General features: G+C 41.3%; 1 protein-coding gene across 3 annotated transcripts in view; it reads right to left on the bottom strand.

Annotated features, from left to right (window-relative positions):
* Positions 1 to 918: 918 nt before the first annotated feature.
* The window catches only part of FBLN5 (fibulin 5), a 54,248-nt gene continuing 30,788 nt past the window's right edge, over positions 919 to 24,378 (bottom strand). For all 3 annotated transcript variants that reach the window (XM_053376676.1, XM_053376685.1, XM_053376693.1), the window contains 7 exons: positions 14,580 to 14,702; positions 12,014 to 12,130; positions 10,539 to 10,658; positions 7,676 to 7,795; positions 6,044 to 6,170; positions 4,001 to 4,193; positions 919 to 3,909 (listed from right to left, as the gene is read on the bottom strand). In XM_053376676.1, coding sequence (XP_053232651.1) covers positions 3,748 to 3,909; positions 4,001 to 4,193; positions 6,044 to 6,170; positions 7,676 to 7,795; positions 10,539 to 10,658; positions 12,014 to 12,130; positions 14,580 to 14,702 — 962 coding nt within the window. In that variant the 3' untranslated portion in view covers positions 919 to 3,747. The remainder of the gene's footprint in view (positions 3,910 to 4,000; positions 4,194 to 6,043; positions 6,171 to 7,675; positions 7,796 to 10,538; positions 10,659 to 12,013; positions 12,131 to 14,579; positions 14,703 to 24,378) is intronic.

Below are 24,378 nucleotides of genomic sequence, written 5' to 3'. Positions count from 1 at the left end.
CACTTATAATTTTATTGGAATTTTTTTTTGTACAAACACTTTAAAGAACATTTCCACATTGGCATATTCAATGCTGTGTTCATTCACAATCTTTAAAAAATAATGCAAGAATTTTTAATTATTTTTTTAAAAAAAGCTCGGTTCAGATACAAATTAGTAAGGATTTGTGTATGAATCAGAAACACCAAAGACATGTAGCGTAAATTACATTATCCTCTTTGTGTTGGAAACTAGTTACATTGCAGTATCAAATGATGACCATCTGGATTATGAAGATGTATGTGTTGTTGATGGTGAGAATGGATTGTATTGACCCAGACAGGGCCCATGATAGGGCAATGCTGGGGAAAGAGGTTCTGATAGGAACAGGCTTCTCAACAGCTACGGGTCACTAGGAATGGGGGAACAGCCTCCATGTCACCGGTGCCTCTTTCCTTTGTTGCATGTAAGTGAATAATCACCATTTCACCCCTGTGTTGGATAAAGTGCTATACTTGGGGACACCATTGTGGCAAAAACCCATCTGAAAAATACTTTTTAGAAGACTTCAAGCTTGTTCATTGCAATATTCAAGCTAGAGTATTAAATCATGTTTGTGTTATGTACCTATGTTTTCTTGGTGTGCTGGTCCCATGAAATAATTGTCAGTCTATGTTGAAATGGTATATTCTATGAAACCATATTTAATCATTTAATGTACAGGTTATTGAGAGTCCCAACCTAGATATGCAAACCATATTTTCTTTGGATCCGCACAACGTTGCTTGTTTCACAGAAGAATTTGTGGAGCTTAAAACACTGAAATTTAAACATGGAGATTGATCCTCTAATATTAACATGTTGCACAGCCTATAAGTTAAGCACAACTAGGCCCAGAACACAACTTCTAATGGTTTTGGAATACCATTCCAAAAAACTAACGAAGCATATAGATTCATTATAATTGACTTGAATTTTAAAATTTTGAACAATTTAATGTTTTAAATTCCTGAACAATCTGTTCCTCTCTCAAAAACCTTTGTGAAAACTAAGCAAGATACAGTAATAATATTAATAAATTTCATGACTATCTATTGTTACGCAGATCTGTTGAAATTATTTAGAAGTGCACATGTTACACTAATGGTGCTAGAAATCAACCCTTCAAACAATATTGGAAGAAGAAAACATGTTTTATGAAAAAAACTAGGAGCCACATTCACAGTTGTATCCTAAATATAATTGGTTTCATTTTTTGCTCCCATAAATATCTTCTTGCTGTACCTCGCTGGGATTTTAGAAGAGCATTATTGTGTACAACCACAATAATCCCAGGTGAGGCACAGGCAATATCTTCGTATCTTAAATTTCCTAGCCCTGGCTGTCTTGGCTGCTGAGCTACCTTTGAAATTCAGAGCAAATGTGCTATTTGGGATGTGCATTTAAGAGAGCAGACTAAGGCTGCAATCGTCACCCCACTTGCCTAGGAGTACTCTGTTGGATTTAATAGGACTTCTTTCTGAATAGATGTGGTTAGGATTGCTCTGTTAAGTCTTGTGTAACTAGTTAACATTAGCTAAATCCTATGTCAGCTCAACCTTGGAAGCAATCTAACAGAAGCAGAAGAGAGTGAAATAGTTCACATCTTGAAATGGTTAAGAATCAAGAAATAAAAAGTTCCCCAAAGCAAATAAATGTCATGCAACATAAAAATGGTTATTTGGGGCATGAGCCACTGTGTGTAGTTCATACAGAGCTACAGGTTCTCTTTCCCCAAAGGGAAATGCTCTATCCCAAATGGTCTACAGTTGCTGCTGGTAGTAGCAGTCCATGGCATCAGACAGACATATTTCCTAGTCTGGTACCTGAGATCCTTTAATTGGAGAGCTATGAACTGGACCGGGATCTTGTGTGTGCTTAGGATGAGCGAACCTGTCAATTTCTATTTCTCTCTGTTTCTCATTTTCCAGCCTTAAATTCAGTTCTCTGTGTTTCCACATCAGCCTGTGACTTTTTAAATAAAAAATACTCATGAAAATTCATCAGCATTTTAGAGCCAATTTATCCTAATATACACATTTTTGTATGCTGTCTTCCCTAATATACACATTTTTGCAAGGCACTTCCCCCTAAAACAATGCATTTTAGCATGTCATTTTCACAAATATATGCATTTCTCTGCATACACTGCGTGGCTGGAGAAGAGAGTCGCAAAATTCAGAGTTGTGTGAACTGCATTGCAAAATTTGGAGAAGTGAGAATTTAGAAAGATGGCTGTGCTTTAGTCAGCATATTGTTTCACTAGGTACAATTTTGCAAGTTTTGCTTTTAAATGTGAACTGAACGGAATTTCTCCCGCTGCCCCCAGGTGTATGCATTTTACCACTGAACTGTGCCACAACCCTAGGTATTGCTTTCCCTACTAACAGAAGAGAACAAAGAAGCCTCTTCTTGGTGTTCAGAATGCAGACTGTTTCTCAGAGCTACTGAAATGTGACCTGCATGTGTTTGATTTCATAGCGCAGCTCCTTATCTATAGCAGACTGTCTTGTGATTATAAATCACAAGAATGGAGCCCAAATTGTAAATGGAGAACCAGGCCCTGTATAATAAATATTTTAAACAGTACTAGTGATCTTTCCATCAAAACCCAGTGCCTGGTAGTGGCTGGGATCCAAAAAGATGCAACATGTGAAGCCAGTGGCTTGAGCATGTCCAGTGGGGTTTTTCAGATTTCAGCATCAAATGTCTATGGCATGTTACAAGCACATGGCCCTGGATAGTGGAGGAGCTCTTCAACAAGCATATAGGAAACTGAGTCAGGCCACTGGTCTGCCTGGCTCAACATCGGCAACACCAGCCTTCCTCAACTTTGGGCCCCCAGATGTTCTTGAGCCACAACTCCCATCCTCTATGATCACTGGCCAAGCTGGCTAGGAATGAGTTGCAGTCCAAAACAACTGGGGACCCAAGGTTGAGAAAGGCTAGTCTACACTAACTGGCAACGACTCCAGGGTTTTAGACAGGGCAGAGGGTATCCTTAACACTACCTTGAGATGCTGGGGATTAAACCTGGGACCCTTTGCTTGCAAAACAGATGCTCCATCACTGAGCCACTGTCTTTCCCTTCAGTTCTTTTGGCCATGTGTGACTACATGATTCTTCCCAGAGTTTTAAGGCAGAAAAGAACCCAGGCTGAAAAGAAGGAATTTTTTCTATTGGGGGGGGAGCAAGATGAATGAGGGGCAGTTTCTATAGAGACACATAACAGGGTCAGAACTGATGATTCCACAGACATTTTTGAGAAGGCGGCTGGTGCTTCCCTGATTCCACAAGTGTTAGCAGAAGAAAAAAGAGAGCAGAACAGCAAAAGCCAGCATTTCCCACGGTTTCTCTGGTTATTCTGCTAAACAGCATTGCCAGGATAAAGGGGGAGAACTTCACAGTTTCTTAAGCTTATAATCACACTGTATAAAAAGTTTTGGAAAGCAAGACAAAAGATTCTTAACAGCACATGATCATTGCAGGAAAAACACCTATGGAATCCATTGGCAATGTAATGCTCAGGTGGTTTCAAACCATGAGGAGGAGGTCTGGCCCATCATTGTAATATGAGCCATTATGGCAACTTTTATTGCTGATTTCATGTTGAGTTATTAGACGCACTGACTCCTGAGAAGAAAGTTCTGGCAGAAAAGGGATAATGCCCTTTTCAGCTGGGTGTGTGTGTGTGTGTGTTTTACAAAGTAAAGCAATGAAACTCTTGGTTTAGAAGGGATACTGCGATACATATATCCTCAGCCGAATGACGGAACTTCCTCTGAAGTTGACGACAGTGTTAACAGTAATCATCTCCAGGTCCAAGAGAATGTCACGTGGCCCCTTCAGAGGACGGGTCATCACTAGAGTGGCACTGATAGGTCCAGTTTGCTGTGTGGAAGACACAAAGAGAGCTTGAGGTTTTAAACAGTATTCAAAAGAAGAAGAAGAAATCTGCCATGCAAGATCCTGTCCCACTTACACGCATGTAGAATTCTCTTCCCTCGTTTCCTGATTTTATCTGGAAGATGTAATAAGCACCAGGGTAGCGGGACGTTGCTTGCATTTGAAATATATCAGACGGCACAGTGCGCCCTGAAACATCCATGTCTCTGTACAAAATGGTAAATGGCTGGTCTCTGCATCCAGGATTTTCAGCTGGGCACATACAGTGACTGGAAGAACAGAAATTGTTACTATTAGTAGCAGTATTGCCACCAAAAACAACGGAGAGTCATGCAGTACTCTGAAAATTAACACATTTATAATGGCATATGTTTTCCTGAATGAGTTATTCACTCTACTAATTATTATTGCTGCTATGTCTGACATTGAGCAAATTTCCAAAGAGAATTTGTTTTGTGTTGCTTAGCAAGAAAGGATATCTAGTATCTGAATGCATAGCACAACCTCTGCATCCTCAACTTCAGTTTTCTCTATAACCTGTTTTATAATCTACACCCTGCTGTGTTACAAGTGTTTATCAACAAATTTGTGAAGTCAATCACCTGTTAGATTAACCAGTTTATAACAGTTAAATCAATCCGTTTATTGACCGATATTCCACAGTTTACAAGACCTACATTAATATGCACATACCATTTATACTTGGGTTCTTAAACCTTAAATGCATTGTTTTGCATCAAGAGAGGCAAACAATGTACCATCAACATCCTCTATGGAATAGCACTGAATGACAGCTCAACTTTGAAGACCTTTGAATGACTAATAAGACCTGCTCTTATTTCTTCATAAGCATACAGTATTTCTAGCTTAACTAGAAATACAGTTGAGTCTTTTGCCATCTGGTGGCCTGACAAGGGATTTTATATTTTGTGCCTGTTACTGTTAAAAGAAGCTAAGAAGCAGTTCTTATAACATCGTCTTGGGGGCAGACAAGGCAATACATTGGCTCTGTTAAGGTCTGTTACCTTAAGTGCAGGCTTTGCCCACACAAATTGCAAGCAAGGGGGCCTGATGCAGAATGGGACCAATATTGCCTTTTCCCTGCTCATTGCATCTATCATCTGATGAGTGGGAAGGAGCAATCTGCATCTCCATCAGGGGCTAGGCAGAAATGATGGACTCAAGAGTGCAGATAGAAAAAGGACTAATGTGGGATCAAGGAGAAGCAGAACCTATTGCTGCTGAAAACTCTTGTGTGTAAACCACGCTGTGACTAAAACAAACTGGGAAAGGGACATCAGTTTTAGAACATTTGCTTTGCATGCAGAAGGTCCCAGATTAAATCCCTGGCATCTCCAGATATGGCTGGGAGACCCCAAAGAGCGCCTATCAGTAATTCAGAAGCAGCTCACTGGCTGGGGTGAAGATGCTCTGCTAGATTCCTGGCAGGTTGCTTGCTGTTGCTTGCTGGGAGGTGGCTGGTGTGGTGCAGATTCACTTGTAGGAGCACTGGAAGCCATGCCAACTTCCCTGTCACCTCACCTGTCCAGGTAAACAACCATAACCCACCAGTGTGAGAAAGCTAGTGCAGTGGCTGCACTCAAAGCACTTCTGCAGCAATGCCGACCTAGCTGGACCTATGGCCTGACTCTGCATAAAAGGCAGTTTCATATGTTTCTATGTAGAAGGGAGCGGACTTGAAGTAGACTGAATAAAGAATGCCAGGAGGTCAGGGAAGGTCTACAACTCATTTCATCCTCACAAGGATTCTGCATATTGAATGTACTATTATAGGAGGGGATACATGCCGTTAAGAGTTAGATTTTTATTTAAGCTAAGGGCCAGATACACAGCAATAGACCTGGGTTTGCCACTGAGTATGCACTCAACAATGAGCTACAGGTAGTTCTAGCTTCTTGATGAGCATAGCCATATGAAATCAATTTTCCCAGTTTTCTGTCAGTTGCATTCTCACTTCATGCATACACCTAAAGAGGAATCAGAGAAAGATCCCTAAAATCTGAATTGTGTAACGCAAAGCTAGCAGCAGAAAGTCCAAACAGCACATGCCTCTTGAAGAAGATAAATATCCTCCTATTTCTATGAAGGTATTACTCACTTTTCACTGATCAGGATATAAGGCTCCTCACACCTTATTGGGTCTAGGCATTTGAATCCTCCTTGGACATTAAAACACGTTTGTTGCAAGGTACAAGTGTGGTTCCCAACGTCACATTCGTTAATATCTAAAATGCAAAAAATAGAAGTAAATATTGGTATATTTTAATAAGTGTTTTAACCCCATAGCACTTGTGGCACACAATACTATTTAACTAAAACACATCTGAAAGAGTCTTGCAAGATGCTATGCATGTATAATGTCCAGTAGGATGTACTGTAGTGTTTAGAGTGTTTTCAGGGACTGAATCTCCACCCACAAAGCTCACTAAGTGACTTTAGTCATATTTTCTCAGCCTAATCTATCTCACAGGGTTGTTCTGAGTGTGTGTGTGCGTGTGTATATGTATATGTATATATATATATAGGGATCAACCCAAATATTTTGACATGTCTGAATGTACCCAAAGAAGAAGAGGACGAAGGAACAGCAAATAAATATTGGCTCAGCTTCTTGCAAATGTGAGATCATACAATTCACTGCGGATCATATCAAAACTCTCAAACCCTAAACACGGCAACAAAACAAGCACGTAATTAAAACTCATTGTGATGTCTCCTCAAGGAGTTATAGAATTATGAGATAAAGCTATGTTGGGTGGTGTGTGATCTAGCAAAAATTGAAGGGAATTAGGGGGTTTGACCAGGAGGTTTCATTATGGCCCCCAACTACCTTTTGTCCTTTAAGTGGGGCAACAGTGACCTAGCCATGTAATTCAACTGGCCATACTCCATGTTTGTTTCCCCACCAATGTAATCAGTGTGCTGAAGGAGAATGTTGATGTGAGCTAAGGCACTGTGATGACTGGTTCATACTTGATAAGGCTTCTTCATAACTGCTTCATTCTGTGTTATCAAAGAAGCATATACGCAACTGTGTTGGAGAATTATTTTAGCATGAACCAGGATGTACCTGTGGGACCCAGCAACATCCTCTCTGACTGATGCTGCACTTTCCATTACATTATTTACACTGACTGACCGTTCACCATCTGGGCCTGTAACTCAGGCACAGTCGATTGTCTGGAGGACTTAAGCTAACTGCATTTCTGCACAGGTTGAGAGGAAAACTTGCTGAGCTTAACTCTTGCTATGTTGGATCCAGTGCAAACAACACTTTCCAATTATGCTTGGTAGAGGGGGGAATGCTATATACACCCAGAAGAACTGGTTGCTTGGTAAGGTATTTTAATGAGTTCACTGCTGTCCACAATTCAGTAGTAAACAAGCATGTTTAGTATGGAGTCAACTCTCTATTATAAGGTCATTGGGAGATTTGACATTTTCTTCACAGTTGGAGCAGAAAAAAAGGAATAGCATGGGACCTGTTATGTAATCCTTAACTGCACTGGAGAATGCTTGCTTAGGCCAAGAACCTTGTGAACTGTAATGACACCACACACATAGTTATGTGTTCAGCAGCATTGCACAATAGCTCCCAACATGCATTTCTAATTGCTTAGACCTTATGTTCATCCTTTGCTTCATTAACTATTATTTCGAGAAAAAGGTTAATGTTTTTCCTTGTATTTGTTTTTTAATTAAAAAAAACCAGCTGGCAAAATGTTCTTACCCTGGCATCGGATATCATCCAGAAGAACGTAGCCAGCAGGGCAGAAGCAGTAGTAACTACCTGGCTGGTTGACACATTCATGCTGACAAAGAAATTCCGAGAAGCTGCATTCATCCATATCTGTAAATTTGGGATTATGAAGAGTTAGCAGTTCATTAGTGATAGGTTCAGACCATTACTTGCCAATATGAGTAAGTGGTTCAACCTATGTTTCTCAACCCATTTTCTATAACACTAGTTTTATGGTGCTTACTGACCCTCTTAAGTTGCCCTTGAGTTTCATTGGAGGCCGCAACCATGGACCACTTCATGACCTGAATTCCACCTAAACAAACAGAGGGCAGCCCATCTCCCATCACCCTCACATCATATTCCCTGCCATATATCACTTCCTGAACCAGTCCTGTGTGGCAAGCCAAGCTGACTTTATCCACTATGTAGCTTATGAGACAAAGGAGCTCTCCACCTATGTACCATTCATGTTTTGTATGCCCACCCCTGCCACTCTGGGCCCACATTGGGAAGCTGCCTATCTAAAACTGTCCTTTCCTAGATAAGGTATTCTGATGCTGCCCTGCCCCTTGTAAAGCTGCTGGATTGTGTAAATCGTGTTATATAATCTACAGCCATTAACCAATTTTAGAATCACTACAGATGTGCCAGACTAGGCCAGCAAAGGGTTTCACAATACTAGGATGACTAAGCAAACTTCCAAAACGTTGATTGAAACCAGATTTTATTTGGTATATTTGGGGAGATGTGCACGAACTTTAGATTCAGAAGAAGCCCACAGGATTAAAGCAATTCCAACGCTGAGCCAAAGTGAAGAAAAGCCAAGCTGATTTATTCCCTTTTGACACTAATGGGAGAGGAGGTCAAAGGAATCTATGGGCAACACCAGCACTATTTTTGTACAGGACTTTGCAATTTTAGGTACAATAACAACACCAAACAAAATAATATTTGGGGATTTGGGTTTGACAACTATGATATCTAATCCCAGAACTGGCATGCTATATCTTTTAGGGAAATCATTGGGTTTTGGGTTTTTCCTTCCTGTGATGTCTGCAAATAACAAATGCAGGCAGATGGTGAAAAAAGGAGCATGTCTAGTAGCAATATGCCAAATTAAGAACTGATCCTCAAAAGTACCAAAATTAAGTGTTTAGCATGGAGTGTACTAATTCTTTAGCAAGTACATCATGATGTTGAAAAAGCTCTACTGTAGGCAGAAATACCAGCTCAAATGCTGTGTCTGGAGTACTGTTTTCCCTTTAAAATGAAATCTTGCCCAGATGAATTACCTAAGGCAGAAGAGGCCATGGTGGCTGGTGCTCACTGGACAGGTGAGGTGGATGGCAGAGAGGCCACCAGGAAGTGAAGCCAGAGCAAATGACAGGCAGATCCGACTTAAGTCTAGATTTGCCCCATCCTGCTCCCTACAAGAGGCAACCTTGGACTAAGGAGGAAGATGTTGACAGGCAGTGCCACTGCCTGGGTTAGGTGTAAGTAAGAAGGCAGGCAGGTGGGAACTGGATGGGGACAGAGTGAGGTCAGGGGGCAGTGCCCCGTTCTCCCTATTGAACCAGTCTCCACTGAAGGAAGGGGAACCTTTTTCAGCCCAGCAGCTGCATCCCTTCTAGGCATGGCCTAGGCAGAGGGAGTGTGACTTGGGGAGAGTTTTGAGGGTCAGTTGGAGAGGCCTGGAGGGCCACACTCATCCCCCTGGGCCTGAGTTTCCTCACCCCTAGCCAAAGAGGTCCCCTGTCTGCACAAACGGAGGGTGGTCTTCAGCTAGACTTAACTCAGAGCAGGCCCACTGAAATGAATGAACAGGACTAAGCTAGGTACGTTAATTTCAATAGGTCTCCTCTGAGTAAGACCCACCCCGAGTGTTCTTTTTACTGTAAGCCAGGCAGCGTTGCATCTACTTATGGTAAATTGGGGGGGGGGAGAATTTTTCGGAGATGTGTTTTTCCCAGAGCTTGACTCATGTAACTAGGCACAGGAGACCATTTCAGAACACAAACAGGCTTAACTAATCATTTTCAAATTAAACCAAGTGTATAATAAGTGTTCCATAACTGAAACAAGTATGAAAGCACAAGAAACAGCCGTATAATCCTTGTTGCAGTCATATGCTTAAATTCATTGACTTCAGTGATTTAAGGTCACTGCCAACACACTTGGGGCAAGAACATGTGTACTGTAAATGCTTCTTTAGTTCACCTGCAGGAGGCCAAGCAAGGTGTAGTCTAAGGTTCTACAGTTAAGAGGCACTGATTCAACAAAATACATATACCCACACAATCCTGAGCACCTTTACTTGAGAGTATGCTCCATTGAAACCAATGGAAATAACTGCTCAGAGTCCTACATTTTGTGGGATTAGATGTTCCTGTTAATCCTTCCTAGTTTCATCACTCTAACCTTCCATGTATACTTGAAGGAGCATCTCCACTTCCCCTCACCCAGCCTGGATATGGAGGTCCACCTCCAAGGGACTTCTGGTGTTTCCCTCATTGTAAGAAGTGAAGTTACAGGGAACCAGGCAGAAGGCCTTGTCAGTAGTTGTGCCCTCCCTGTGGAACGCCCTCCCGTCAGATGTCACACAGATAAACAATCTTATGACTTTCCATAGACATCTGAACGCATCCCTGTTTCAGGAAGCTTTTAATGTTTGATGTTTCATTGTGTACCTTTATATTTTGTCGGAAGCCACCCAGAGTGGCTAAGGCACCCCAGTCAGATGGGTGGGGTACAATTTGTTGTTGTTGCTGTTCTTAAAACAATGTAAGTACATGTGGAAAAAACATTCTTTCCCTTAAAAGCCAAGATAATAATGCCCACAATTTTTACTTACCAGTACAACTAATACCATCAGCCTCTAATTCATAGCCAGGGTCACAGCGGCAAAGGAATGAGCCGTAGGTGTTGACACAGTTTTGCACACAAGGATTGTTGGTTGTACATTCATTTACATCTGTGGGAAAGCGGCATCAATCACTTTTTTCAAGGCTCTAGTTTATTTAAGGCTTACAGCAATGAAAAAGAACTTCTTAAAATTAAAACCTACTGAGATGATTTTGGCTACAAAAGAGAGAGAAAAGTAATTGGAGTATCTTCTTCCCTTGAGGCAGGGATGGGGACTTCCAGATGTTGTTGGACTACAACTCCCATTAGCCACAACCACCGTAGCTTGTGGTCAGGAATGGTGGCAGCTGTAGCACAATTACATGTGAAGGTCCATAAATTCCTCATTCCTGCCATGACATTGGACACACAGCTCACAGAAAAAATAAATAAAACATAGCTGATCTTTTGTCTCTGAGAGATGTTCTAAAGGTCATTTCTGGGAGATGTACAAATCACCACTTTAGAGAGAAAGCGGTGACAGATGTGTGAGTTAGTTGCTCATTCTCTTTGTGGAACTACTTTATGGCAAGTAAGAATTACTCCTAGTTTGCCTAAACTGTCTCTGTACATGAGGCCAGAGGGAGCTACTCTGCCAAGGGAACCACTATACTCAATGGGCAACATGGGGTAGTACACATCGGACGCTGACATGCAAAGAAAGCTACAGTGCTGGAAAAGTTCAATTTACCACTGTGACATCTTGAAAAGATTCTGCATAGTCTGTTTGGGTTCAGACCAATATGGCAAACAAAACTGAAGTGTATCCTGCAGGTGCTTCCTTGTTTATCTACAAGTTTTAAGACTCTGACTGCTTCAATCATAACAAAACCTGGCCAAAAGCAGCAGGATGAAACAAGGGGGAAAGGGCAATGGATGAAGGCGTGTCTGTGACTGTAACAAACTGTAGCCTTAACTCTTAAGATTACTTTTTATGGGCATGTTGCTAGGAGATTTCTCCCACCCCACACTCAGGACCAGAGAGCTTTGATGATTTTGCAGCTGAAGGAGAACAAGGACTTTCATAAAAGAAAATTGCAAGATCCACCATGCATTAAACTTAATAAATGTGTTTAAGGCTGTGGGTAAATTGATATTGTGCTTAGCGATCTGCATTGGCTGCCTGTTGCTGCTCCCAAGCCAAACTCATGGAAACCCTAAACAGCATGGGACCAGGCTACATAGCAGAATATCCCCCCTGCTGAAAGCCACATTGGACTTTGTGTCCCTCATAGGAGACTCTGCTGGCCATAACATAGCCAGTGGATTTTCATCTGAAAACACCATGGAAACAGGCCTTTTCAATTGTTATACCAACCCTCTGGAATACCCTCCCAAAGAAATTCGGTAAGCTCTATCAGTTGAATGTTTTGCTTAAAAAGTACTGTGCTCTCTGGTCTTCTCTCTCTTATGCACAAACAGTACCTTGACATGATCTTCCATCTTCATTCAAGATAAATCCTGGATTGCATGTACAGGAGTAGGAGCCTGGTACATTGGCACATAGCTGCTGACAGTAACCATAGCGACATTCATCTATGTCTGCAAAGAAAAATGTGAACAACAAACGAGACTATTAGTTGCACCTGTCACACAGTAAAATTTATAACCGCATGCACCCCGAACAACCATTTGCTAAGAGATCTCATTATTTCAGTGTGAGCAAAGGCTGTATTGTTCAGGCCCATTACTTTGCACACAAAATCTTCTTTCATTGAACCCTGTAATCTCCCTTCCCCATTGGTCTGTCCATGCCTGCCTTGAGTCCACAGATGCTGTTGGATTACAACACCCATCATCCCTGACCATTGGCTAAACTGGCTTGAGATGATGTAGTCCAACATCTGGGGTCTGAGTTTGAAGAACTGAGAATTACGCAACTCATTGAAGGCCAACTCATACCAACACTCTCCTCATGATGCTTTTTGCTTTTAGTCCAGATCACTGCATGCACACACCCTGTATATCAGAAGCACAAACCATGTCTTTAATATACCATCATAAACCTTCTAATGGTGGGCTGAGCAAGCAAAATCTCTTGCATGGAACAAGCTGTACAAAAAAACGAGGCACTCGATTACATGAACTAGCACATTGGTTCTAATCTAAGCCTGTTCAACAGGGACTATGTTTGCTAATAGCTTCTAGCAGACTAGTGTGTTGTTGGAGATCAGTACAATTAATAAACATGGCAGCTGTAATATAGAAATAAAGCTGCTCACTGTTCATACACCGTCAAAAAATCTTTGGTCTTAATTTGTATTTCTCAAGCTCGTAATGTTCCAGTGTGGTATTAGAAAGAAGCAGAGCAGAAAATATCACACTGTGAGCACGTCTGCAAAAATTATGTTGCAACAGAGGAAGCTCGACAACTGAGCAGCGACATTCCCCCAGCTGTAAAAAAAATAAAAAAGTTACATTTAAAAGAACGCTGCACTGACTTGCATGGTAATCAAAATCTTTGCTGGTGTGAAAGCAGCAGCAGCACTGAGGCTTCTTCACCACCTCTGGACTCTGAGAATGGGCCAAAAGTGTCCTCCTTCAGAGACAGCATTCAGAACAAAGTGGTCAGAAGAGCAGCTGCAAGTCTACCAGATTGCTGTGCTGGCTAAAAACACTTTTTAATAAATAATAATAATAATAATAATAATAATAATAATAATAATAGGAAGAAGCTTAAACAAATCTTAGTTTAAAAGGCATTTCCAGGTCTCCAGTATGATATTATACAGTGGTGCCCCGCAAGACGAATGCCTCGCAAGACGAAAAACTCGCTAGACGAAAGGGTTTTCTGTTTTTTGAGTCGTTCCGCAAGACGAATTTCCCTATGGGCTTGCTTCGCAAGTTCTTGCGAGTTTGTTTCCTTTTTCTTAAAGCCGCTAAGCCATTAATAGCCGCTAAGCCGCTAAGCCGTTAATAGCCGCTAAGCCGCTAATAGCCGTGCTTCGCAAGACGAAAAAACCGCAAGACGAAGAGACTCGCGGAACGGATTAATTTCGTCTTGCGAGGCACCACTGTATTTCTTACCTGCCCTTCTCCGTGAGGTCCTAGGGTTACAACAATTTAAAAATGCAATATTAAAATGTAGTGGGTAAAATGTTGGGATTTAGACTGGATAGACCAAGATTCCAAGGCCAGGAAATGAAAATGGCAAAATAAAGGCAACTTTTATTACCATGCATGTAGGAAAAGGCCAATGACCAGATGGAACCTTACTCTAGTATCTCTAAAGAAAGAATGTGTTCAATTTCAGAAAATCTTTTTGTGAGTTGAAGGAACACAAATTCATAATGGCTGATAGCATGTGTTTTACATTTGGTTCACTTATTGAAAAGATGTCATACTGGAGCTCAAGGAATAGGATGAAACATCAAAATAATGGTTTCTCAAACACCTTGTGCATCTGGCCAGCCCAAATGATACACTCACTTATGCTTTAGAGATATGATTGACTCATAGCAAACCCAATACTTTGTTTGGATGCAAGACACTGTTTGCTATGTAGGTAAAGGTAAAGGTAACTAAACCGCTACTGGTGCACGGAGGACCGTGAGAGAAACCAGAGCACACAGAAACGCCATTTACCTTCCTGCCACCTATTTATCTACTTGCACTGGTATGCTTTCGAACTGCTAGGTTGGCAGAAGCTGGGACAGAGCAGCAGGAGCTCACCCCATTGCACAGATTCGAACTGCTGGCTTTCCAATTGGCAAGCCCAAGAGGCTCAGTGGTTTAGTTCACAGCACCACCCACGTCCCTTTGCTGAAATGTGTAGAGGTGTCTTGCATTCAAACATTGCATTGGGTCAGACATGGCTGCTTAACACCTCATAGGACACTCTCTACGAGACTTGCCATCCCTTTGAATAATAGCGTCCTTAGTCCCCTTTATTTACGTGGTCTAGACATACATTTTCCCCCAATCCATCATGCAGAAATCACAAACTGTTTTGTTTTGTTTTGAAGACACTTCCTCCCAAAGTATTACATACCTAAACATTGGCCTTCTAAAAGCCAGTATCCTTCTGTGCAGGAGCAAGTATATCCTCCCTCAGTGTTGATGCAGATTTGGGTGGGGTTGCACTGGTGTGATTCAGACGCACATTCATCAACATCTGCAATTCAGAGAATAATCAAGCATTACATGATTATTCAGATACAAAAGCATTTGTCACAACTGCAGAGTCCCATTCCTATAATCAAATATATAAAAGATCCATCTGAGAAAGCAAGGAAGAAGAATGCCAAATACATTTGGAGCAGCTTTAACCACAGTCTCTGAGGCACTGAAGAAAATTCAGTATTGTACTCTCTATGCCAAAGTACTGAGTGCAGGAGAATCATTGACAGTTCGTGAGAAACATGTCCACCCAACAGATGCTCTGTCTCTTATAGGGCTGATTCAATGACAAAAGTTATTTCCAGTTTCTTTGATATCATGCTACATCTACTAGTTGCTTTCCTGGTAAATAACATTTCTGAACACAGACCAATTGGGAATTTGTAACCCGTAATAAAAACGCCTTCTTCAATCAGACCTTTTGTTTGCCTGATCTCCAGAGTGCTAGGGCTGTATTCCTAAGCATACTTGCAGCATGATGTAGCAGGTTTCTTAGAAGTAAGTCCTCAGAGTTCAATGGGACTGACAGCACTGTCTTACACATGCTTACAAACAATTCCCATTGTGTTCAGCGGAGTTTACAGCCAGGTAACTGCATTAAGTTGAAACCTAAGGATGCTTCCAGACTGTTCTTTGGTGGGTGGGGTGGTACACTAGAAAATTCAGGTTTGGCAATTAAAGTGGATTTGGCACAACCAACTGCTTCACCTCCATTTGATACAAACACCATACAGAATAAATGCTCAATAAGATTACAATTAGGGGTGGGGGGGAATTTGATTCTGCTTACATTTAAGAGCAAAATCCACTGAATTTTCAGAAGCTATACGTGAACTGAAATGAAACCATCCTGCAAAATTCACACTTGACTTCCGAGTTTAGCAACACAGTTCTTCAACCAAGTAGCATGTACAAAAATGCATACATTGGGGAAATGTGCATAAAATGCAAAAATGAGTGAGAATAACTTCAAACAATGCATGAAATGAGAGAAAATTGATATACAAAAAAATTAATATACAAAAAATTGTATATTAGGCAAAATTGCATCCTATGGGTAGAATTCAATGTTGCAGTGTGATGAACGATCCATTAGCACAAGCATTTCTGCTAGTCAGATGGAACCAGCTCCCCTCCTGCCACTGTATGCTGTTTGGGGGCTTCTTCTGACCCTCCAGAGCCAATTGGGAGGGGCACCTGGGCAGGGGAGAGGAAGAAAGGTCCTATTGTGCTAGTAAGATTCATTGTGCTGGCTTCCACAAGCCTAACAATTTTTTGAATGCCATTCAAAGATGTATATATGAGATATTTGCATTATAATGCTGACAAATGTTCTTGAGGTCTTAAGGTTTTGCAAACTGATGTGGAAATGTGGAGAACTCAACCTAAGACTGGAAAATGAGAAACCAAAATTGACACATTCATCCAGCCTTAATTTCACATCCTATACACCCGTTGGGGGTCAAAACACGTTACTTCAAATGCCCTGCCTTTCTTCTCCCTTTTAAAACTAAAGGTAGCTTTGCAAGTCCTGATCTGGATTAGGACTGCAGTGCAGAAGGGGGTGGGTTAACACATTTCCTTTTGTTGCTTCCCTGCTGAAAATCCACCCCCCCCACTGCAGTTTGCAGCAAATGGCAGTGCATAGCAAACTTTCTGTGGAGGGTGAATCTTCACTGGGGAAATTAATGTCACTGTCCTCCTTGGTGCAGGGACATGTTCTTTCCCCCTTTTTTCTTGCTCATGTTACTCCTTTAGATTCTCTAATCTTACCTAAATGGCTGACTGCTCCCATGTAAACCTGCCCATTCACATCTATAATCTTTGGACATCCTTCTCTGAGTGCCCCTGCAAGGTTAGGACAACAGGCAGGCAAGGGGTTCCACAAATAAGGCACCATTTAATTCAGCCAAGCTTGAAGTGACAGACTGCTGGGGTTCCACGTGCAAACACTTATGTGTAACTCAAGATCTATACATACAAGTGCTCCAAGGACATTCTTTGGCACCTTTTTGTTCCTTGGAAAATTGCAAACAAGAGCAAATGGAACGGAGGGCATTGTGCAAACATCACTTCCCCACTCTCTTGCACATTACGTTATATAAATATGGGAATAAACTGCTTAGTTTTGTGCAACTCACTGATTTCCTGCCAGGTCCTTTTGTTGTGAACATCACTGAAATGTATGGCAGAAACAATGCTTAACAAGTCACTGCTTTTCACCTCCATTGTTGTTTAAAAGGACTAATGAATGGGCTATGGTGAAGTGCCAATGGTGCTGCACACATAAGAACTGGTGAGCCAATTTCATCGTTGGCGGTATGTAAGTCCTGCACAGGTAAGTTTCTTTTTCTTCTCCAGTATCACTTTAGAATCAGGCCTTACAGAATAGATCTTGAGTTACATGTAAGTATTTGCATGTGGGACCCCAGCAGTGAATCTATGATCAGGAATAAGGGCTGCCAGAATCCAGTGGGATACAGAGAAGACGGTATAATCTCCTTTCGGAACTCACCCCACCCCCCACCAAAGAACAAAAAGTTGACATCCTGATTTGGTCTCTGGTAAAAAATCCTTGAAGATGGACATTTTATGTCTCCCCTTGATAACTTTGCTTTTGCTAAGAAGATTGTCTTCTAAATTTCTGCCTACATCTCTTTGGCTACAACTGGAATCAACTGGTAGGTTTTTTTTGTGTGTGTGTGTTTCTGCAGGTGCTAAATTCATTCTCTTTTACATAGCCAGCCTTTCTGATATACTAAAATTAATATTTTAACGGCAAGCGGGATGACACAACCTGTGTCTTCCAATACTATGCCTCATTTTAGTATGCAAATAGACATGATCCTGTCAGAGTTACGGTATTCACTTGGAAGTCACACTGATTTCAATTACAGAATTAAGCACATTAATATACAGTATGCAGTGTTTTTTCCCCTTTAAAAATGTTTAGGGGTACTCTCATTTTGACTCAAGAAAATCACCATTTTATAGTTCAAATTGGGAAAAATAAATACAGTAAATGGACAAAAGTACAAAGTTTCACAAAATGTTTAGGGGTGCCCTGTGTCCCCCAGAAAATAAAGGACTGAATATATGCATATCAATCTGTTGAACCTAATAGTTTGGACACTGAAATTTGCCTTTAAACAGGTGTTGAGAGAGTTGGTCTTGGATGGTTCCCAACCTATCAGGCTGTCATTGAAAAAATAACACTGCCCAAACACAACAGTGATTTGCATTTTGGCTGTGGTTTGTACTTTAGGAATGTAGCATTGTTAAGCGCTCCTTCTTACCAAATGCAATTATCTTGAGAGGAAGGAGGGGGGACTAAGAGAAAGTGTGTTATTTCACTGCAGAAAAATCTACAAGAAAGAACTTTATTTTGTCAGTGTCCCAAAATATAGTGGCAAAGGGGTTTCGGGAGAACTTCATATCAGATACGAGATTCCGAACCTTTTTTAGAATCATCATTTTAAAGTAATATGAGCTACTTTTTCTTTTTCACCAGACATTATAAATTAAATAGGCAGATGAGAACAAAACTTTAAAAACTGCCTCCTTAATGGGGGATTAAACTAATTTGTGGGTAATAGTAACATAATCATGCATATTAGGAAGACTGTTGATTTTTTCCCCCATTAGTGAGCTTCCCCAGGGGCATCTGGCAAACCACTGGATTGCTAGATAGATAGATTGCTAGACTGGATAGGTCCTTGGTTTGACCTAGCAAGGCTCTTATCATCATTATGTTCTATACATGTTGCTATACTTCTTTGGGAAACTTGGAGAAATGAGAAGAGGGGAACTGAGCTAGTAGATTTCGCCAAATAGTGATTAGTTTACATTCCCACTAATGCGTGAACTTCTTGACGGTACAGTTGAACTGAGTCATTAAAGCTTTCGCTCCAAGGCTTTTCGGAAGGCCAGCAAAATATTGGATGCAGCTGAGGGCGCTTCAAAATTGTTTCCACTGCTCTTAAAATCTTGCACCTCTCTTCACCCTTATGATGATGCTTTTTAAGGTTGCATTGCTCTGCCGATCCATTATTCAGAGTTAAACCCTCAGAACACTGAAGCTTGTTTCAGAAGAATGAACTGTGTCAATGAAGCAAAGAAAACCACGCTGAGCATTTCACAACTGCTGGTCCAGTTGTACCCCTGTCTGGACAGGGATAACATATTTCTCTTGTCTATGCTTTGGAAACCTCTAGGTTAGATTATTGCAACATGTTATACGTAGGGCTACCTCTGAAGACGGTTCAGACACTTCAGTGGGTGTTGGCTGGCATGGGGGAATTTCCACAACTTCTCTACAATTTCACCACATCATCTCCATGACATTGTCACACTGGCCATGATTGGTGGATACTGGCTGTGTTGCCATGCCCTCCGGGATGCTACCATATTATTATTGCTGTAGTGTAGCATATGGCATGCATTGTGCTGGTGCATCAGAGTACACCCTTTAAAAAAAAAAACCCTTTAAAATCCTTAAACACTCAAGGGTACTCTAACCAACCACAGAAAAATGCACACATTTTTTTTTAAAAGGGAGCTGCTTGAATTTATGTTCCTAACATGTTTCCATGATACCTTTACTACAAGGGATTGTACATAAAGCTCCCTTCATGAGGAATCTGTTCTATGAAGTGGGGGTTTCAGTGACCTTAAGTAAACCAGTCTATCAAACTTATTGATAAACATATCATCAAAACACATTAACAACAATCCTAGCACCAGTTTCTCTCTCTTTTTTTAAAGGTGCCACATCCCCATTATAATGTTTGTCCCTTTCTGCATCTTTTCCAGATCTGCAATATTCTTTTTGAGAAGATACGCTTCTGAATACCAGCTGCTGGAAACTGCAGGTTAGGAGAGTGCTCTTGTGTCGGATCCTGCTTGCAGGTTTCCCACAGGCATCTGTGAAAACAGGATGCTGAGCTAGATGAGCCATGAACCTGATCCATCAGGCTCTTCTTCTGATAAACTCACTCAGATTGTAAGCTCTTGGCTCACAGTCTATCTATCATCTATCCATATATATTTCTTTCTATCTATCTATCTATCTATCTATCTATCTATCTATCTATCATCTATCTATCTATCTGTCATTATCTATCTATCTATCTATCTATCTATCTATCTATCTATCTATCTGTCTGTCTGTCTGTCTGTCTATCTATCTATCTATCTATCTATCTATCTATCATCATCTATCTATCATCTATCATCTATATCTATAGATCATCATCATCTATCAGTCTTTGAGCACCTAATACACTTTTACCACTTAATATTAAATGATAGAATTTTAGCCTTTGGCATCTGGCTAACACAAGATCCTCAGACATTGTCAGTAACTCTGGCCTAGCCTGAAAACAATGGGAATTGGGAAGAGCTTTGTTTGAAAGGGTAAATTTCTCACTGATGTCTGTAATCCACCAATTTTGCCACCTCCCTCTGGGGAAGTCTTGATGGGCTCTGAGAAAAAAAGAAGACTGCCTATTCTTGCCTGGCCAAGGCATTGTGATCTTTGGCCTTGTGGAAGCTAGATGACTTATCCAGGAGAAAATAAATTGCTTTTAAAATTTCATTCAATTTTGGGGTCTGTTCGTCAGCCAGATGTGCTCCTAGTGAAATCTCCATAAAGCTAAGGTAATTCTTCTCTAAGCAATGTGGCTTTGGGGCTTCTTTTTAAACAAATAAGTTGTAGTGGATGAAAGCCAGTCCTGGAGAAAAAATCTTTGAGAATTATTGGCTTAAAGAATGTAACAGCTGTGTCCTCATTACCATTAATGCACCAAAGCGATGCAGTATTCCTTTCTAACTTACACATCACAAAGCCTTCTTATTCTTTTTTGGGGGGGGGGGGCATGTTCCAAGTAGTATTGCCAACTGGAAATGCATTTAATCCCAGCTCAAATAATGTTTTAAACTCCAATTTAGCATTTATTCCCCAGTGCCTTCTGAGCTGAACATTGTGATCAGGGAGAGAGACCTGTAAGTGGGAGTTGCAAGAAGGACAGTGATATAGATCAGGGTACTCTCAGTGGTGGCACCCTGTTTACTGAACTCCCACACACCCAGTGAAATCAGTCAGCCTCCCATTTTGGCCACGTTCAAGCGGAATGTTAAGATTTACATATTTGTCCCTGTCTTTGGGGCATAATTATGCATGAGGTTTCTGCACTGAAGGGATTAATTGCTGTTCCTTTCAGTCTGATCGATGTTTATAATGTGTTTATGGGTCTTTGGACCGCAATAAAGATTTATTATTATAATGTGTCAATGTTTTATTGTGTTATCTTACATTTTTAGCTGCTCCAAGATCCCTTTGGGATGAAGGGTGGGATTTAAAAAAATTGAACAAAAGTTTTTTTGGGGGGGGGGAACACTGGGAAATGTGTCAGCTTGAAACTCTTAACCACTATATGCCAAGTAGGATATAAAAATAAATGAAAAAAATATGTAAGAGAGCCCAATGGCATGTGATGTTGAGTTGCTTGTCCCTGGTGTTGTTGCTTTTACTTTGATGAAATGCACGGAGGCTGCAAAATAAAGAGAAAAACCAGCATGTGTGCAAAAGAGGGGGTTCTGGCACCTCTCAGGTGGGAGCCATTGCCATTATAAGAGAACAAGGGAGATGTTAATGGTGAGTTCTGGCACCTCTTTTTCTAGAAAAATAGCACCGAGAATAGCCATGTTAACCTTTTGCTGAGAGAGTGCAAAATACCATGTGGCAGCAGCATGGGCTTCAACTGATTTCGGTGTTTGCCAATGCTGACAGTCAGATGATCGGCAGCACTCCCAAAGGCACAGAGCTTTGCAGGTGCCATTTTCTTCCTCTGATCATTCTCACCTCTCTCTTCAGCAATTTTCAGATTGCAAGTTCCTCAGGGAAGATGGGAGCAATCCAGCTTCTTGGTAACGGCCTAAGTATGTTAAGGTAACAAAGGAAGTGGCTCTGTGCCAGAGAGCAGATAGGGGCCCTCCCCTCTCCTTCAACTGGCTGGTTGTTAGAAAGACTAAAGTCAGAGATGAATGCTAGAGAGAGAGCTGGGCTTGAGGCAGGCTGCAGGCAGAAGCCTGAAAGGGAGAAAATGCTTGATTTCTGTTTGAATCCAAGGCTATGGCTATAGGATAAGCAAGACCTTCTTGGGCTACAGTGGTACCTCAGGTTAAGTACTTAATTTGTTCCGGAGGTCCGTACTTAACCTGAAACTGTTCTTAACCTGAAGCACCACTTTAGCTAATGGGCCCTCCTGCTGCCGCTGCGCCGCCGGAGCACGATTTCTGTTCTCATCCCGAAGCAAAGTTCTTAACCTGAAGCACTATTTCTGGGTTAGCGGAGTGTGTAACCTGAAGCGTGTGTAACCTGAAGCGTATGTAACCCGAGGTACCACTGTATTAATACTGTGAGCCCCTCTATCATAGGCTCAGGTTGTATGCATGTGTAAATAAACCATATATTCCGAACACACCAAAGTCTCCACTGTCCCTTATTCCAAGCAAACCAAAAACCCCATGTAAGCGCCCGTAACCCCTGCAATCTCACACTGCTCAGAGATTGAGGTGATGTGCAGCAATATTGATATGAGTGAACAACGACAAAATCCTTTGACCTTCATGGGTTAATCATACAGAATGTTCTGAAGCAAGAGAGAAAATGCAATTAGGCTTTGGGTCACAGCTAATCCACATAATGATGGGAAATGTAGCCAGGGGGAAATGTCAAGCTGCCTTCGGGTGAGTCAGAAAACAACTTTTTGCATAAACAATTTCAACACTAATATGATCCCATCAACAAGTACTTCAGAGTCAATAAAGCATCAAATACTTGACCGTCAAACATGGGGAGAGGAGGGCAGATCTCATAGATGTGTGTACATGCCAGTTACAAATGATCACACTGGAGGGAGATTCCTAAGGAAGGTTTACTAAACTCTTTTAGAAGCTCTGCCTCCCATTTTCAGAACTTGCACCACTGTCAGTCTTCTATGGATTCTTCTTCACAGCTCATATGGAAAACACATTTGATCCATCATCATCTGTCATTAATCATCAAAGCTTTGGAGTAAATTATAAAACAAAGATCTTGGATATTAGCTATAAATGTACTCATTTATTTATAACACATGCATATTGCCCCCCACCCCTTCAGCTAAAACCATAGCGGTTCACAGCATGAAAGTTAAGATATAAAACACAATATAGAAGCATAAGAGCCTGCTGGATCAGACCAGTGGCCCATCTAGTCCAGCATCCTGTTCCCACAGTGGCCAACCAGAAGCATAAAAGCAGGACCTGAGTTCAGCAGCATCTTCCCTACTTGTGATTTGCAGCAACTGGACCCACATCTACATAGTAGCTGTGGACAACTGTGTCCTGAGACATCCAACATAGGATGTCCTTGAGTTCTGGTTTTATGAGAGAGAGAATAACAGTGCATAGTTATCAACTATGAACTTGTTCCCACAGGGGGCAGTGATGGCCACCAGAGACAATTTCATGGAGGACAATGCTATGATGACTATGTTCTACCTCCACTATCAGAGGCAGTGTGCTGGGAATTGCAGGTGGAAACAGGGCTGTTGCACTCATGTCCTGCTTGCCGACTTCCCACAGGCATCTGGCTGGCTCCAAGAGAACAGGATGCTGGATTAGATCAGCCTTTACCCTGATCCACCATGCTCTCCTTATGTTCTTCTTTTGTGCAAAGAGGTTCAATCACAGGCATTCCCAGTCCAAGAAGGGCTGGGAAAGAGCCTCTGTTTCAAACCCCGAAGAGTCACTGCTATGCTGAGCTAGACAGGCCAATAGTCTGAGTCAATACAAGGCAGCTTCCTATGGCTCTAATATAGGATAAAACAGCTAAAAGCATCTACAATATCACAACAATACACAATGCAGTAATAACAAAACCAATAATCTCTTTTAGCAAACAATCCAGCACAAAGACTAAAACAGACCACTAAAAACACCGATCTACCCCCTCAATTAAAACCAATCCGGGAGGGGGAAAAAACGTTTTCAAGGCATAACAAGGGTAGGATCTAGACACATACAAAAACCATTCTGAAAATGCTTTTTTAAAAAGCCTTTTAAAAAAATAGATTGAATTTTCCATAAGGGTCACCATCGTCATCTTGTGTCAAATTGTATATTACACTTAAAAGACAATTAAAATGTTTTATTTGAGGCTGTATAGTTGAGTCCAAGGATGGCACCAATTGTATTTCCTGAGGGAGGTCCACCATTTTGAAGCAACCACTTAAACATAACACCATTCTAAAGGGCATTACTTTTACCAGTTGCAGAGAAGTCCTCCATTCACAAACTTCCCTGATCAAGGAGTTTCACAAAGCTGACCACACACGAAAAGGACATGATCCTAACCCCCATAATTGAAATTTTTCTTCTTCCTGTGTGATACTATAGGTTTTGGCACAGTGACCTGTGGGATTTCATGAGGGGATTTAGCTTATGAGCCACCCAGCTCATAAATCCATTTGGGGTAAGTAAACTACCAAGAAATCAGCCACCCCAACCAAGGAAATCTTTTTGCCTCAATAGACCAGTACCAGTCAGCTGATGATATAGCATGACCCCTGTAATGCTTCATTGGTCTGACCAAGAAAGAGACTGGTTATTATCCTCAGAAGGCAAGA

The sequence above is a fragment of the Podarcis raffonei genome, chromosome 1 (genome assembly GCF_027172205.1).
Source record: "Podarcis raffonei isolate rPodRaf1 chromosome 1, rPodRaf1.pri, whole genome shotgun sequence".
Lineage (NCBI taxonomy): Eukaryota > Metazoa > Chordata > Lepidosauria > Squamata > Lacertidae > Podarcis > Podarcis raffonei.
Note: the sequence above shows the minus strand (reverse complement) of the source record. Positions and strands in the feature narration are given on the sequence as shown.